Raw genomic sequence first — 16,712 nt, 5'->3', positions numbered from 1 at the left:
GTGTTATATACTTACCCAATTTTGTACAGAAAATTTGCCTGCTCTTTATTACTGTTATGCATTTATGTTATAAGGATCAGCGTGTATCTCTCTAGTGGGATTTAAATGCAAATGCCTAATGTTCTGCAAATACATATTTTATATTTCATACAATACTAGGACAGTGACACTGAGTCATCTCAACAAATTTTGCTTGAAGAATTAATGGCAAGTTTTGAAAAATGAATATAAAACTGTAATTGTTATTCAAAAACTGAAGCTTTCTTTGCAGATTTCTCCCAGCAGGGGAAAAAAATGTCTTTTGTCTATTGGCTAAGAAGTACTTGAGTCATCTTACCTAGCAGATGGCAGTGGAGAGTGAAATCACTAGCAACAGGACAGGGGCAGCCATCATAGCATGTAATGTACGTCCTGTCAGCAGCATGTCTCGATTCTGTCCTGGGCAATCTCCACTGAGGAGGCGTCAGCATAGTTCTCTAAATATCCCTCTTTTGCTCTTTTTGTGTCTTCTAGGTAAAATGATATGTTACCCAGCATTATAATATTTAGAAATGCCGGACAATCTACAGGTCTGCAAGAGCAAATGTTGAAACCAATAGAATTAAATCTAGTAAAATTAGGCTGAACTTTACACTTCAGTTTAGCAAAGGGTTGGAAGCATTGTTCTTAAGGCTCTTCTCATGTATTCCATCCTTGCAGTAAAGCAGTGGGAAGTATCTCCAATAGTTAATTGCATTCACTTTGAATTGCAAACACTAGTAATGAGCGTTTAGGGTATGACTGAGAGCTGAGAGAGGCCAGGTAGGATCAAGTGGTGAATTTGGGCATAGCCGAGAGTTGGAAAGAAGGTATCTACTCAGATTTACAGCTTCGGTAGTGCTGATCCCAATAAAAAAGAAGTACAGGCAGGGTGTGAAATTGCTTGGGAGAATATAGGAGAAAGCACAGAGGCCATTGATTCACCAAAAAAATTTCAGAAGAAGATTGACAGCCATTCTTGTACCAAGCAGTGGTGGTTCCTCTGTGAATGCTCCTGTTGTGATTCACTGTGACCACGGAGGGACCGAGGTGTTGTTCAGCATGTTTGGAAGTGGATTCTTACCCCACTGTCAGTTTAGCTAAGCATATTTTTCTTTAGATGTTTGAATTAACTCTGTGAAACGGCAACGGCAAAATGGGTTATCCTGTATGTACCTCTAAGGACCCTTTCTGTTAAGTCCTTAAAACCTGCTCTTGTACTTCTGCTGTCTTATAGGACTAGAAGGACTGTTTCAGAATAACTGAGAATCTGGGCCCTTTAAAACATATGTTTGCAAGTTCTTATGCATGCGCTATGCCTTTTTTTTTTTTTTCTGAACAGATAAAATGCTGAGATTTCTTAAGTCTTCACCACTGATGTGGGAACTTGGGTTGAACGAGAGACAATGTATTGGTCAGACTAAGCTGTTGGGGTCAAGCAGTCATATTTGTCACAGATATGTGGTAACAACTGAAGCAAATAATTTTTTGTTATGTCTACCTGCAGTTTAGTTGGAGATGCAAGATCTGGTTTTAAATGAGCTGTTTCAGATAATTCAAGTGGTCTTAGCGCAGTATTCTCAAGGCTAAGTAAGCCCAAGCTGACCTCATCATGACTGTGGCTATGCTGCTCCTATCAGAGGGATTACTTGTTTGCCTTCATTAGTTTGGGTTTACTCTGCAGTGCAGTGGAATGTATGCAAACCGTTGATCTCGCTCTGCCTCAGCTTCCCCATCCACAGTGGAATTGCCCGGCATTAAGCCCTTGTCATAAGATTGTTGAAATTTAAGTTCTTTTCTTTAAAGTATTGTGGAGTTCTGAGATTGTGAGCCATCGTAGGGTAGAATATCAGTATGAGGGTGATAGATGGTGGTGCAAAAACCTTTTATTTATAATCTAGCAGATCTGGTGTGAGCAAGCTTGAATTCAGTTACACTAGTTGACTTTCTGTACAGATCTGGGATTCTTGCATATGAAGCCTTGGACTGATACTTCAGCGGAGCATAACACTACCACCTCTTATTTTTGTCCTTTGAAACATCTTGGATGAATTTGTTACAGTTCTGACATGAACCTCCTGGACACAAACTGACAGCCTGCTCCATGTTCTCCGTCTGATGTTACCAGGATGTTGTAGCACAAACACTTAAAGATGCACTTATTCTCCTAACTATTCAGATTAAATTCAGGTGCCTGACACAATTAGTTGAGCACAGAATGTGTAAAATCAGCTTGCCTTATTCTGGACTGTGAGTAATTGTCCGCCCTCATTAAAGCTGGCTGTAAGGAACCATGAAATTCTTTATGGAGCTGTATATCTGAAGCAGTGGGCACTCCCATTGAAAGTGAAGTGCATAATCCTGCCTTCAAGGCACACGCGCTGCCTCTGTAGGTAAGAGATTTTGCTTTGCACTTTTGGATTTGTGCCCATGGTTTCCTCTTTCCCAGTGGTAATTTCCACAGTACCGTGGGCCATTGCCACTCGTGACAACTGTGTCAGTAGTTTTGGCACAAGTGGGCACTTGCCACCTAGAAAACTTTGTGTGAAATCACTCTTGGAGTTAGAAGAAGTGACAAATACTAGAGAAACAGAAGCTGTGTTGGAGAAAATGGTTGTGTTACAGCCTCATTGCACACTGGAATATGGCTCTGGGAAAGGATGGAGTGCAAACAGGCAGAAAGGGTCTTGGAGCTGTGGGCAAAGAACTGTTGATTCCTCCTGTGTGCAGGCTGCTTCATATAAATTAACAAATTGGGTTGGAAGATACTGTCTGTCTCTTTAGGATTTTTTTCCTCCTAAGTGAAATAATCTTCTAGCCCCTTAATTTCGCCCAAGTGTTAGATTCTGTATTTGTAGTTTGAGCTTTTTAGTTGTTTATGAGAACTGTATATGACTTATGCTATTTAGGATTTGCTTTTATTCAGCAGGGGTTCCTCTAAACACCCATCTCATTTTTCAGGCACGGAAACCTGGAGACCCCAAGCTGTGAAGAAGATGGAAGCCAGAATTGCTCCGAATCCAAAACAGTACTCAGGACGTAAGCGTGGTTTTGCACTGTTATTTTGCACAGCAAGCCCCAGTCAGGATTCGGTACTGGGGGAGGATGTGGGCAGCATAGATGTTGTTTCCTTTGAAATTTCACAGGTCTGCTTGTTTAAACAGGCTTGTGTAAAGGCCAACTCTCAACTGTCTGGTAACATATCCATTCATATAACCCAGAGATCTTTCTGTCAGGGAAATTGTCTCAGAATTAAACATGAGATGAACACATCTAGGCCAACAGTTTGCTGATTAAACACAGGAGGAGTGTTTGTTTCCCCTGCTTTATCTGTAGTGGTAAATGATTATTGCTTATGACTGATTTCATTCTGCATAACAACAGTGTCTGCAGACCAAAGCTGAGGTTGTTTCAGGCAATGTGTGTATGCATGTATCTTTGCCATTAGTGCCCCTATGATTTACAGTGTTGCTTTTAAGAGTGAGATTTAAATTCTGAAGTCATCCTATTTGCAAGAAAAATAGCAAAGCTGTTTTGAAGTGCAGGTAAAGGGGAAAAAAGTGGTTTGGTTATCCTCCTAGCGGCATATGAAAGTGCATTTTATCTTTAGACATCGGGTGTAAAATGTGCCTTAGGTCATCAGGCTTTGTTCTTTGACATCCACATTCCTTGCGCCTTGGGATGTGGAGCTGAGCTGGCGCTGTTAGCTTCGCGGTGGTGGTCGTGGAGCACTGGCTGTTGTGTGACACCTGTCCTGACTGAGAAAAATAGTCCTGAAGCTCCAGATAAAAAGTTTGGCCACCACTGACCTAAACTATGAAGGCTGTGCTTGTTGCACGTATGGTGGAAGCTTGTCTGAGCAGAGTTGTGAAAATTCGGTCCAAAATGGGTTTCAGACGTGAAGAGAGTCTTCCAAGCTACACAATCTGTGTTTCATGTTTGCAATGAAACCTGAAATCCAGAACATGTTTGCATGTTAATTTTTGGTTGTAAATACTTTTTGTACAACTGTAATTCCAGACTTTCTCCTGAGAGCAAGCCTAACCAAACAGTATTACTGATGGATTTCCAAATACTCTAATTAGAAATTCTAAGTTGCCACAATATCAGGGAAAGAAACAGAAGAAGCAAGAGACTAAACTGGATAGGACTTCTAAAGTGATATCTATATGGGATTGAAAGTTAATTGAGTTTTGAGGAAAAACCAATACAGCTAAGATGAGACAAGGAGAGTGGAAGAAACTATCTTTACTCTTTCTTAACTATTGGTTTATTTTGAATGCCACTGAGCAGCTGAGTTAACCAGATATTACTGTGGTTTCCCTACTTGCAGAACAAACGTGCCAATATTTGTTTGCAACTCTGATATGGAATTTTGTGGGTTGGCTTTTGGGTTCCTCGTTGTCTACATGTGAAATCTATGTTCATATTTGAACTCCTCTCATGATCTCATAAATTGAGGAGGGAGAGGTCCTCCTGGTATGCTTGTCCATGTGCAGCTATTAACACGATAGACATGAGCCACTCTATCTGTCTTTTTGAGGATTTGAACTTTAAAAGCCAAGTGCCTGATTGTCAGGAGCACAGAGCACAGATGTTCTTTGAGCTGACACATCAGTGTGTCTGACTGGATACTCGTGGTTAGAGGTTTCTACTGAGAGCGTGGCCCTTCTCTTCATGGAATATCATTGGGAGTATGGGATACTGTTATTGCACGAGGGTCTTGTGAGGTGGGGTTGTTGGAACAGGTATCGGGGAAGGTTTCTGTAGGTGTGAAAAATACGGTCATTGGAGGGCTGAGCTCTCACAGCTAACTACACAGCACGGCCCTAAGCATTTGTAGAAGTGAATAGGACCTGCTGCAAACCAGGACTGTTGTCACTTGGTCATCTCAGCTATTTTCTGGTGGCAGTGGAGCTCATGAGATCTGCTTCTCTATAAACCTGTTTCTTCTCTCCTAACATCTTCCCCCGCTTTCCACGACAGCAATACCTGTAAGTCACCTCTCGTGCCTGCAGCAGCATTTACGGCTACTGGCTGGAAGAGATTTGAAATACAGGGATGGTTTCAGTGTCACAGGGGAAATCGTCAGGACTTTCTTTTCTCAGGAAGTTTAGAGGTTTATTGTGCCTTTTATTCTGGAACAAGGGGCTTTTTCCCTTTCACTTTATGTCCTACTCTGTCACAGTAGGTGATTAAGAGACTGTGGCCGTGGACAGTGTGTCATGTTATGTGACTGCACACAAAAGTCCTTTTCCCTAATCTCTCTGTCAGCTCACGTGAACAAAATTCTCTTTAAAAAGTTTTTTGACATGCTGTTTTCCCAGCCTGTAATATGTGCTATGGCCAGTGCTCATAGTGCACCAAAATATACATGCTGATTTACCGGCACATTGCTATGACGAACCAAAGATCTCAGAAAATGCAGCAGGGAAAAAAAAAAAAGTTGATTGTTACTTTTTTTATCCAGGCTTGAAGTTTCTTAAAACTTGAAGAAATTTGGTTATTTTTGCAGACTTTGTCCAGTTTTTTTCACACTCAGTTGAAATTTGTCAACAACTGTAGGAGTCTGGGCCGCGCTGGGAGAAAGTTAGTGCAGACAGAAGAGTGCAAGGACGAAGACAAGGCCAGCAAAATAAGGCTGGCAAAAACACACAAGGTAGCAGATAAGTGAGAAACACATGTGGTCAGCAAAAGCACACAAGTCTGAGCAAAACAGGGTATGAGATAAGGGAGTTTTGGCAAGTTTTGGGCTTTACGTGCTAATTGCAATTAACCAATGCAAATGCTTGTAGAGGCGCGTGAACAGCGCGTGTAGATGACCTGTAGCCTATTAGAAGATAGATGAGTGCGTGTACGGAACTTAGAAGAGTATAAATGTAACCAGAAAAGGAATAGAATACGATAATAATAATATATAATAAAAAAGATGGACGACCTGATCATCACATTGGTGTTGCGTCGTTTGTGTTCCCGCACGGAGAAATAAGGACCCCGGCTAATGGTGACTCTGACAAACAACATTGTGAGTTATTTCTGGAAAACCATGTTACGCATTTCATCCTGAGATTAGCAAGGCCAATCTGTCTTCTGGGTTCAGTTATCTTGGCGCTTCAAGCTTGATACTGGGCACTGGCAGCACAGTGCTGCCCATGCTGCACGTGTCACGATTAGGGTTTTATCTTCACAGATGAGGCAATCTCACTGTGTGTGTTCACAGGGGTTAGGTTCAGGTTTAGACTGCTTTTTCACAGAACCCAAGGTTTCAGTCTTTCTACTAAGACAGCAGATCATGAGTAGTACGGTGTGGAGGATGATGCAGCTTCAGTTTGGTCCCTAGACCTGGCAGCAGCAATTGATGGGAGGAAGGGCAACAAAGGAAGTGTTTGATTTAGCGCTTCCACGGGCAAGCTGCTGCCCTGAATGTGTCCAGAGGAGGGCAACCAAGGTGGTGGCAGGGCTGGAGGCATGTCCTGTGAGGAGTGGCTGAGGACTTTGGTCTTGTCTGGTTTGGAGAAAAGGAGGCTGAGGGGTGACCTCATGGCTCTCTGCAGCTTCCTGAGGAGGGGACGTGGAGAGGGAGGTGATGAGCTCTTCTCCCTGTGATCCAGGGACAGGACACGTGGGAATCGTTCAAGGCTGTGCCGGGGGAGGTTCAGGCTGGGCATTAGGAAGCATTTCTTTACTGAGAGGGTGGTCAGACCCTGGAACAGGCTTCCCAGAGAGGTGGTTGATGCCCTAAGGCTGTCAGTGTTTGAGAGGCATTTGGACAATGCCCTTAACAACGTGCTGTAACTTGTGGTCAGGCAGTCAGACTAGATGATCGCTGTAGGTCCCTTCCAACTGAAATAATCTGTTCTATTCTATCATTATTTGATGTCCTGAATTTAATAGAAGAGTCTCAGTATAGCATAAGTGGACTTGATTCTTCATTAGTTTTCATTTGGGGACTATAATGGGATCCACTTGGAGGAGGGCAAATCAGGAGCAACTTCACTGAAGTCCCTGGCAAAATCTGAGTGACATCTTAATAAGATTCCATGCATAAAAATTAAATTCCTTGCTCAAAAAAGTCTTCATACTGCCTTCACGTGGGGTATGAATGTCTGTGTTTTTATTGTTGTATTAGATACCGATACATGCGATTGCATCAATACATGCTGTTTACAACCCATGTGTTCTTGTGTATTTGCTCTTAGTGCAGTAACATCAATCTTGCGAGCCTGGCTTGATCAGTGCCCAGAGGATTTCAGAGAGCCACCTGACTGCCTGTGCTTGATCAAGTTGCTGGATTACCTGAAAAGGAATATACCTGGCTCTGACTTGGAGAAGAGGGCGCAGAACCTCTTGGAGGAGTTCCAGAGCCAAGAAGTTGAAAATGACAGTAAGTTACCTTTCCCTTCTGCCTTCCTGTTCTCCCGGACTGTATGGTGATGCAGGGATTTGTGTGGAGTACACTTCATTAACTCGTATGCTAATTGATTATATCGTGAGGCTCACCAGTGACTTTTTTCTTGTTTCTTTCTTTAAAAAAAATATCTCTGTGAGGCTGCAGGTTCTGTGTGGGATGAAATAGTCCTATAGTGTAGGTGCCTATGCCTGTTTATTGTGGGGTGGATTGGGAAATCCAGCACTTCTCTAATAATTAGCCAAAACTTTGAGATTGCTGCAGCAATTAAGTCGTTAATTGTCAGCGCACTTCCCATGTCGTGGAATTAAAACACACAGCTGGTCTGTAGCTGGTCTTTTCATTTCAACCCCCCCACACATACACCAAGAAAAGCCCAAACCAACAAAAAGAAAAATACAGAGCTGCGACAAAATACAGCTTGAGTCACAAACCTTGTTATCGTGAAGCTTTTCTTCCTAGTTACCATCATGACAAAGGAAGTGTCTGTGGCTGTTTTTTCCTATTTGAGTGGTCGGCTGCTGGTATGCAAGGACAGAGGAAAAACTTACGTTATTGGGGGTCACAGACTACTGAAACAATAGTGAACTATAGTAACACAAATACGCTGCATGCAGCATCAAGCTTGACGCATACCCTTATCCTGGTCAGAAAGCTTCCTGTGGCATAAGCTGAAAAATCATAGGAGCTCACGTAGTGTGTGAATGAGAACTAGACCAACTTCCAGCTTTGGTAGAGGGGCAAGAGGGAATAATTCATGTAATAAAGGATAAAGGAAATGACAGCGAAAAAACCCATTTCATCCCATAAAAATCATGTCTGACGGATGTTCCAGAAATACCATGTCAATGCATAATGCTGTGAAATGCCAAATTAACTCGGTCATTAACACATACATGAAAAGAAGTACTGCAGAGAGCCCAGGCATTTTCCTTATTGAACATGGGTAAGTGAACAGGATTGCTGATATGTGCCTATTTGTGTCCTTTCCTGGGTTTGATTCCCCCAGGTCAAACAAGGAAAGCTCATGAGAGCTATATTTGAGTTCATCTGTTGTTCAAAGTGAACAGAAGTTCGCAGCAGCCCTGCTTCTGCATTTGTTTCCTCACGTAACAGTTGAAAAGGTTCTTTTCTGAGTTATAGATGGGTCAGTTTGAATGATAACAGTTTCCAAATTGTGGCAGAAGAGAGGCTGTTAATTATAGAATAAAATAAAGAGGAGGAGAATGCAAGTAACCTGTGGGGTTAGAAGAGTTTTAGAATTGTCACTTACTGTATCAGAGCTCCATCTTTGCTCATTTCAGAGATTTCTTTCAAAACTCTTAATGTGTTGTCTGCCATCAAGACTTGCTGATAATTATTGTTCCAAAGCACTCATATTGTGCTATGAATTTACAAATTTGGGTCCTAATCCTACAGTTTGATTTGTGTAATCAGACCTCCATTCAGTGCTGCCGTCAGCCATGCCAGTAGATTAGACTGCAGTACCAGATACGTAGATAAAAGCTGTTTCTGGCCTCAATTCTTGCTGCTTGAGCAATACAAATCAAGGTGAGTCAGAGATTGCAAATCCAAAAGGGGCACGTGGTTGCTCTCAGTGAAGTCAAGAGGGCAGCTGGGCTTTGAGGGGGACCTAAATGGATCAGCAATTTGAAGATGATGAGATACTTGAGTACAAGAGAATTCCAGCTTCTCGGAGAGTAGGGAAAAGACTGGTTACACATTTATGAAGGTGAGGGAGAAAAGAGGAAAAAGAGGCATGAAAAAAGAAAAGGAAAATCTTGCGTAGTCTCCAGGACCTGATTTTAAAGGCACTGTGAGATTTTGAGTAAGGTTGCAACTTGGTGATGAGGATTTTCAGCTGAATTTCAAGGCTGAAGGGAAAATGAGGAGTTACATAGCCAAAAAGAGAGAGAAAAAAGCGTAACTCTTGTAACAGTTTGGTAGAAATCCATTTAATTATGCGCATTGTTACAAAACAGGCACAGAAAAATAATGGTGGAACAGAGGTCTCCATTTATTCCATTTAGCTCTGTCAATTGTGCAATTGGCATATACAGATGGAAATCTGGATACAGCCTCTGGTTATAATTTGTTGCATCAGAACTGTAGCAATTTACATTGATGATTAGGTTTTGCTAATTAACAAAGAAAGGAAAACCAAAGTATTTCGAAAAACAATGATAAAATATCACAGTCTGCTTTTGTCGCTTTAATGTCTGTTCTGCTTTAACTGGCTATGAAGTATTGCATAACATACTCTGAAATGCACTGGTTGTTTTTGTTAATGAAATCTCACTAGTAGTAAACTCAGTTCTTTCATTGTTAGTCTTCAACAAGTCCAGGTTTTTTTTTCTGCCTTCTTACGGAGTTACTGTCGCCTTACAGTAAAAGGGATTAGGAAGAGTATTTATTTTCAGAGATTTTCTGTTTGACTTTCTCCTCTACCATGGGAAACAAGGGCATATTTCATTGTGTTTTAATGTGGCTCTGTTCTCAACCTGTGGGAGCCAAAAGGTGACATGGGAAATTCTGTGAAATCCTTTCCCTTCTGCACGGGATCTGGTCCCTTGATGAGGACAACTCTCCTCTCTCACCTCTTCATTGCTGCCCAGTGCAAATTTAGAAGAAGCATTCAGCTGAATGCTGTAGGTGCTCACTGTTCTCCCTTTTCTGGGAAAAAATCCCAGAGAGGGAAGGTGAGGGATGCTGGAATAAACTCTCTTCAATATAGTTCATGTAACCACAAATGGTGCTAAGAAATCTGATATCTCCTTTTAGTTCCACACATGGGGGATGAAATCTGGCTATAAGAGCACTCCTGATGCAGTATTTTGGGGATATAACTGCAGTCTTGTCCCTTTTCAGTTTGATTTATTTTTGTTTTTTCAGATTATAAAATGCATAAATACTAAGAATTAGATTAACAAAATTCTGCAATGTTAATAAGGAATTTTTGTTGGGGCATTCTTTCAGAAGAATGGTTAGTGAATGGGTTAAAGCCACTTCTCTGCTAAGAGACCCTGAACAGCTCAATTCTCTCTATTTCTTTTTCTTCCACCTTTTCTTTGCCAATTTAATCTTCTGGTCATCATCTTTCTCACTAAAATATGCAGCACAGTGGGGCCATTAGGTCAGGCAGGACTCTTTGGGCGTTCTGCTATAATATATACAGTGGTGGTTTAAAATAAACATCTGCTTTGATTCACTGTTTGCTGTATAAATTTACTAAGTGGTGCTTTCCATCCTGGACAGATGGGTTCGGTATCACTTCCCTCTGTAACCTGTGTGATGAAGAGGAAATGGAGATCAGCAGTCCAGAAGAATTCTCTTTTTTCCAAGCAGACCGTGTGGCAGAACAGTTGACATACATTGATGCAGTACGTAGAGTACATATACTACTTGAAATGCTAGGGTAAATGGTGCTGGGCTTCTAAAAATCTTTTTTAAAGATATGTCAATGTAAGTATAGTGTTCCAGAAAGGGTCTGTGTTGGGACACAGAACACAGCTCTGCCTGGTTATCCAAACTTGCTTCATTCATTGGGCTTTTTCCTTCAGTCATTCCAAAGATTTTTTTTTTTTTTTTTTTTTAATTAAAAGAAGTGTGAATGTATACTGTAGCCTTTTTTGCAGAGTTTAATATTTGACACCTGAGAAATAACACATTTTTAGGATATTGCTACCTGGCCTAAAGATGTATAGGTACTATTAAATGCAGTGCTCTGATTTGATTTGTCTGTATCAATCTCCTTCAAAATATTATTACGTAAAAAATTTTCCCCTTGGTTATGCAACTGATATAATGGTGTCTCTTATTTTCCCAGGACTGTTTAGCTGACAGTTCTTTTAGGGCATCAAGCCTTTTATAAAGTGTATATTTCTGCCAAATATATATTAAAGTATATACACTTTATATATAAAAAATATAAAGTGTATATACTGCCAAAGCGTATATTTCAAACAGAAAACAAATATTTACCTTTTAATACCATATTAGATTTAGATCCATGTAAACATGCATTTCTTCTTGTGAATAGTAGTGATTTAGGTGAACCCTGCTGACCTAGACACCTCTATTTCCCTCTAGAAACTCTTCAAGAAAGTTGTGCCCTACCACTGCTTGGGATGCATCTGGTCTCGAAGGGATAAGAAAGAAAATAAGCACCTGGCGCTGACCATCAGGGCTACTATCTCTCAGTTCAACGCAGTTACCAATTGTGTTGTCAGCACTATCCTGAAGGACAAGAAACTCAAAACACGGCAAAGAGCCAAGATTATTGAGAAGTGGATTCATATTGCACATGTAAAGCATTTATTCTAGACTGTTTAATGTTTCTCGTGTGGGTGCCTTGGAGTGAGGGAGTTGGAAGGGGAGGAAGGGGTTGTATGCATTGGTCCCAGGCCAGTGAACATCTTAGCTCTAATTCTATTTTTGACTGACTTTCTTTGTAACAGCAGATGAAGTATTGCCCTTCCTCTCCTTAGGTGCTTCCCCACCATGGAAATGGGGTTGCTGCTTGTCTCTTCACAGGTTTGGGAGTGCTAATTAATGGGTGAGGCAGATACTGTGTCTTGCAGATGGGGAGTGCCATATACTTGATAATGCAACATTTATGGTAAGATAGGTATCAATTCAACCAGTTCACTTCCCTAGAACTAAACACTGCTCATATCAGGGAAAGAAGAGAAGTGATGGTTGATATCATCCAAAGGTTAGACTTGTTTGCAGAAGAAGGTTTAACAAGAAAGGAGTAGGACTGGCAGTGGTGCAAGCAGCAGGCAGAGTCAGAATAAGCTTTGCACTTGCCTGCCTTTGGCCATTCATGTTCAGTCAATGAGCATCATGCTCCCTCTCCTGCGTCGATGAACGCCATGGAACTTGAAATCAGATGTGGTGGAAGACAGCACAACTGTTTGTGTTTTATACATTTATGTATGTGTGTGGACATATGAAAGTAAAGTAAATACGAGGTTTTAAGTAAGTGCAGACAAAGCTAACTTACTTCTAGGAAGTACTAGCCTCTTTAACATGGAAAAAATGAAATTATTGTTTGTACTCTTTTGTTTTGAAAAATTCTTGAGGCTGAAAGGTCGTTTGCCTACTGAGTTATTCATGGTTCACATCATGTATGCAAACCAACTGAGTTGGGAGGGGGTGAGAGGTGCAAGCAGTGACCAGAAAAAATAAGTAGAGTTACAATATGGTACCAGACTCCTCATCATCTTACCTTTCTGCTTTATCATTGTCGCACGTGTTTCTCTAACACATTTTTACTCTTGGCTTCAATTCCTTTGTCTTGTAGCAGATTGTGTGCTTCTTATCTTTGTGCGAAAGGGTTTTTCATGACTTCTTTACATAACTCTGGTTTGCTAATTTCTTAGATTTTATCTTTAATGTTTTACTGTAACCTTTTTAACTCCCCTCAGAGCACTGGGCAGCTGGCAGCAAACTAGATCTCTCTTTTGAAGAGAACGTTTAAAGCACTTTCATATGGCTGTGTGTTGACTTTTAAGAATCACATGGATTCTTTCCGAGCTATACAAAATAAGCAGTCATAAAAAGCTCAAGCCAAGCAGAGGCTTTCCAGCCTTGACAATGCACTTCTATGCTTCCAGCGGCAGCATTGCTAGTCCTGGCACCTAAGCTTTGGCAACTGCATGGTTCAGGAAACTGGTATGGGGAGGAAGTCTTTCACCTCTCTTTTGGCACTTACATTGACTCGTTTTTGTTATCATCTGATGGCTGCTTTATAGCCCCTGCGAATGGATTAGGAAGTTGGATTCCTATTTTCTGTGTGCAGACCTTTAAGTTGCAGAGGGTACGAGCTGAAGGGGCCTTTATGGGGCAGCCTGGGCTGCAGCCTGGGCGAGCAAGTACGAAGCAGCTTCCTGCTCGTTCCAGGGAGCAGGGAGGCCCGGGAAGCCAGGACAGGGACTGCTCTCATCATACTTGTTGTGTGAATGGAGAACTTTGTTCTCCACCTCTGTTGATTCAGTGCTTCTCCCTTTACTTAGTTCATACACATAATTAAATACTCCAGTCTTAGCTAAGCACACGAAAAATGCATGTACACGCTCTACAAAATAATTGCACATGTAGAACAGCTAGTTGCATGTATACTTAGCTGCCCACTTCTGAAGAAAGTTGCTTGCTTTCTGCATGCAAATGAATGTTTTGAATAGTTAGATGCCTCAATTAGAAAATAATCCACTCATTAAAGTGCAGTTATTCACTGACTGCTAACTCTGTAACTAAGCAGCATGGAGTTCCACGTTTGTTATTTGTTCGTGACTTTTGGATCCAGTTTCTTGGTTTACAAGATAAACTGAATACTTTTCCTAACTGCCAGCCCTCTCTGCTCCACCTAGATCTGGGGTTCCTGAGCAGGAGCAGCCAATTTTACTCACACAATATTTTCTTTAAAAATAGAAAGTAAAATTGAAATCGTTAATATCCTGTTATGCATAATCCTTTAAAATCAAAGTTGCTTCTGCACAGGATTCTTTCTGGCTTTCCTCTTGTGAAGGACACAGCATGAAACAATGTTATTCAGAGCAGTCTTAAAAATTCTTCTTATATATAAATGAAAGCTTGCTAAAGTTTAGTCTGCAATCAGTTAAATCATTGAGAACACAAAATCCAATATTGAATTCCTAATGTGCTTTAAATTATACAACGTGCAATTAAGTCAAGATGGTTCCAAATTGGATCTTCCAGTACAAACTCCTGTTGTATTTGAAAAAACTAAATGCTGAGAATTTGTGCCTCTCAATCCATGTTCTCCCCAGTCTGAATTTCAGGTTGAACTTAAAGAAAGAAGGCTCTTCTTCTTAAATGTGTCAGTCTCTGAAGAAGAGCTGTTATGTGGCTCCTTTGGCTCCAAAGTGTGCAAGAATAGCTTTCAGGTCTTGCATGTCCTACCACGTGATCTTGAACTTGGTCTTTATCTAGCCTAGCTGTTAACCTGCTTCAAGTGCTGTGTGTTTAGTCAGTCTTCTTAAGCCATACTTTGTTAAATGTAGCCTCCTAAGTTGCTCAGAGATTTTTTTTTTTTTTTAGGTAAAGAAATGGGAGTAAATGTACTTGCCTTAGTTGTTCAGTCAATTTTAATGCAACTCACGAACAGAGTTGCTGATATACTAAGGTCTGACTTTTGTTTATGTTAACGTTGCTTTACATTGAATCAGTCCTACAAAGGAAATAAATTATGTCTATTTTCACTGTAAAGATCCTTTACATAATCAGCATTATTAGTGTAATAATCAGTCCCATAAAAATTTGCAAGGTGGAATTGTAGTTTGAATATATTCTCATCTACATGCAACAGTCAAATTGGCACGTGTTTTGTCTGTTAATGTTTTGTTTGCATGTACAGACACCTGCTAGTGAGAGCTTGTATTTGCAGGAGTGTAAGTCTGTGGTGCCCGGGCTCTAGTTCATGAGCCACCAACAGATTTACAGGAGTTCCTTGAAGAGTCACAGGCCAGACTTTCCCTCTCCTCCTTGCTTCCATCTGCTTTACCAGGAATCTGTGCTATTTTTTTGAGAATTAAGTTTTTCAGTATCCTTTTCCATCAAATCTTTTGCCCCAGAGAAGCTGTGTAAGAAATATCTATGAACCAGTCCCTCTGTTAGGATTTGATCCTGACTCTGGAAAAGCTGGGAAGGTTTTTCTCTTTAACAGTGTGCACGTACTTGAATAACAGGATATTCCTTTGCATGTGTCTATTTTTAATTGACACTTAGATGATTGAGGGTTTACATTTTAAATACCACACATAAAGAGGCAAAGCCTGTTTTTTCCCCTTAAGGGTAAAAGGGATTGGTAACTATAAAGAGCTTTTTAAGAAGTGTAATATTTGTGCTTCTTAGCCTGGCTTCATGGACTCAGTTCCACTTTTATTTTTACTGGGACAACTGGAAACTGTAACACTGCAACGTCACCACAAATACATGAAAGTGAGGAAAACAAGATATAAATGCCAAAGCCCATAAAGTGTTTGTTGGCTGGTGGGGGGGGGAGTGATATTTTTGATGCTCAGTATTTGTACAGCTGCCTGCTTAGCAGTGAGAATGTGTAGCAAGCATGACACCAGTCAAACAGAAGAGCACTAACATATTCGTAATGCTGACATTTAATGCTCCTGTATTTCTAACCGCTCCTTTCACAGGAATGTAGGATCCTGAAGAATTTTTCCTCCTTGAGGGCCATCACTGCAGCACTGCAGTCCAGCTCCATCTATCGGCTAAAGAAGACCTGGGTGTGTGTTTCAAAGTAAGCATCCCCCTCTGCTCCTGTGGCTAGCCCCAAACAAAGACAAAAAGCTCAGTGCTCTTTCTTTTCATCTTGTTCTTCTCAGTCTTCCTATTCTGCTCCTTCATGGACAAGTGCTCTCTTAGAAGATAACTCTCATTCCTGTGAGGCTCAGACCCCTTTTTTGGGTCTGACTGCTGTGAGCTCCTCTTTCATATTGATTGGACAACCTGCCCTCAGGGGTACTGGGTCTCTTCTGTCCTTTATAGCGTATTGGATCTTCCACAACCTATTTTGAAGAACTATGGGACTAGCTACTCACCCAGCACAAGCACACAGTTCTTGGAAGGTCAGCAAAAGGGCACCATGATACTTGCCAGTTGCCTACTCTACTGTGAAGTTGGAGGAGGTCCAGGCTGCTACAAACCCTCACTAATCATCTCTTGGTCCTGACATTTCCTTAAAATATATCCCCAAACTACAAAATCCAAGCCTGTATTGAAGATGATATTTCTTACAGGGGAATACCTTTTTGTGCAACTGGTATATTTACTGCATGCCAAACAGACACCAGAAATCTGTGTAGGAAAGATGGTGTTCTGCTCATTCAGTTTGTGAAGAATAGATTCTTTCCTTTGTCTTTGATAAACAAAGAGAAACGTCACTCTGCCACACAGTATACTTCTGCATTTCCACTAGGAGAAGTGGGTCTTTCCTTCTGCTGCCCCATGTTCCTGTTCCTGATCAAGATGTTGCCATCTTGTGTTTATAGTGTTGGGTAATAGAAAGGGGCTCATACACTTAAAGGCTTCTAGCTTTCCAGAGTACATGGCACAGGGCAAAAACGTACTACTTAGGATACCTCTCACGGCTATTTTTCTGTTTCTTTGTATCCATTTACCCGCTTTCTTACAACAATCTGATACCCCTCAGTGTGACTGAAAACCCTGCCCAGGTTCTGCGTACCTGTGGCATTCCTTGTGATGCTGTCAAATAAGGCTGGTGTTACTGGGGAGCACCAGAAGATCC

The 16,712-nt window shown here is 41.1% G+C and overlaps 1 protein-coding gene across 1 annotated transcript in view; it reads left to right on the top strand.

Annotated features, from left to right (window-relative positions):
- LOC141918771 (ral guanine nucleotide dissociation stimulator-like 1) overlaps window positions 1-16,712 on the top strand; it is a 50,134-nt gene that overhangs the window by 24,944 nt on the left and 8,478 nt on the right. Inside the window, exons 5-9 of the mRNA XM_074813638.1 lie at window positions 2,980-3,057; window positions 7,218-7,402; window positions 10,682-10,806; window positions 11,516-11,731; window positions 15,601-15,704. Coding sequence (XP_074669739.1) covers window positions 2,980-3,057; window positions 7,218-7,402; window positions 10,682-10,806; window positions 11,516-11,731; window positions 15,601-15,704 — 708 coding nt within the window. The remainder of the gene's footprint in view (window positions 1-2,979; window positions 3,058-7,217; window positions 7,403-10,681; window positions 10,807-11,515; window positions 11,732-15,600; window positions 15,705-16,712) is intronic.

The sequence above is a fragment of the Strix aluco genome, chromosome Z, assembly GCF_031877795.1.
Source record: "Strix aluco isolate bStrAlu1 chromosome Z, bStrAlu1.hap1, whole genome shotgun sequence".
In the NCBI taxonomy this organism is placed as follows: Eukaryota; Metazoa; Chordata; class Aves; order Strigiformes; family Strigidae; genus Strix; species Strix aluco.
This window is presented reverse-complemented; position numbering and strand designations above follow the sequence as displayed.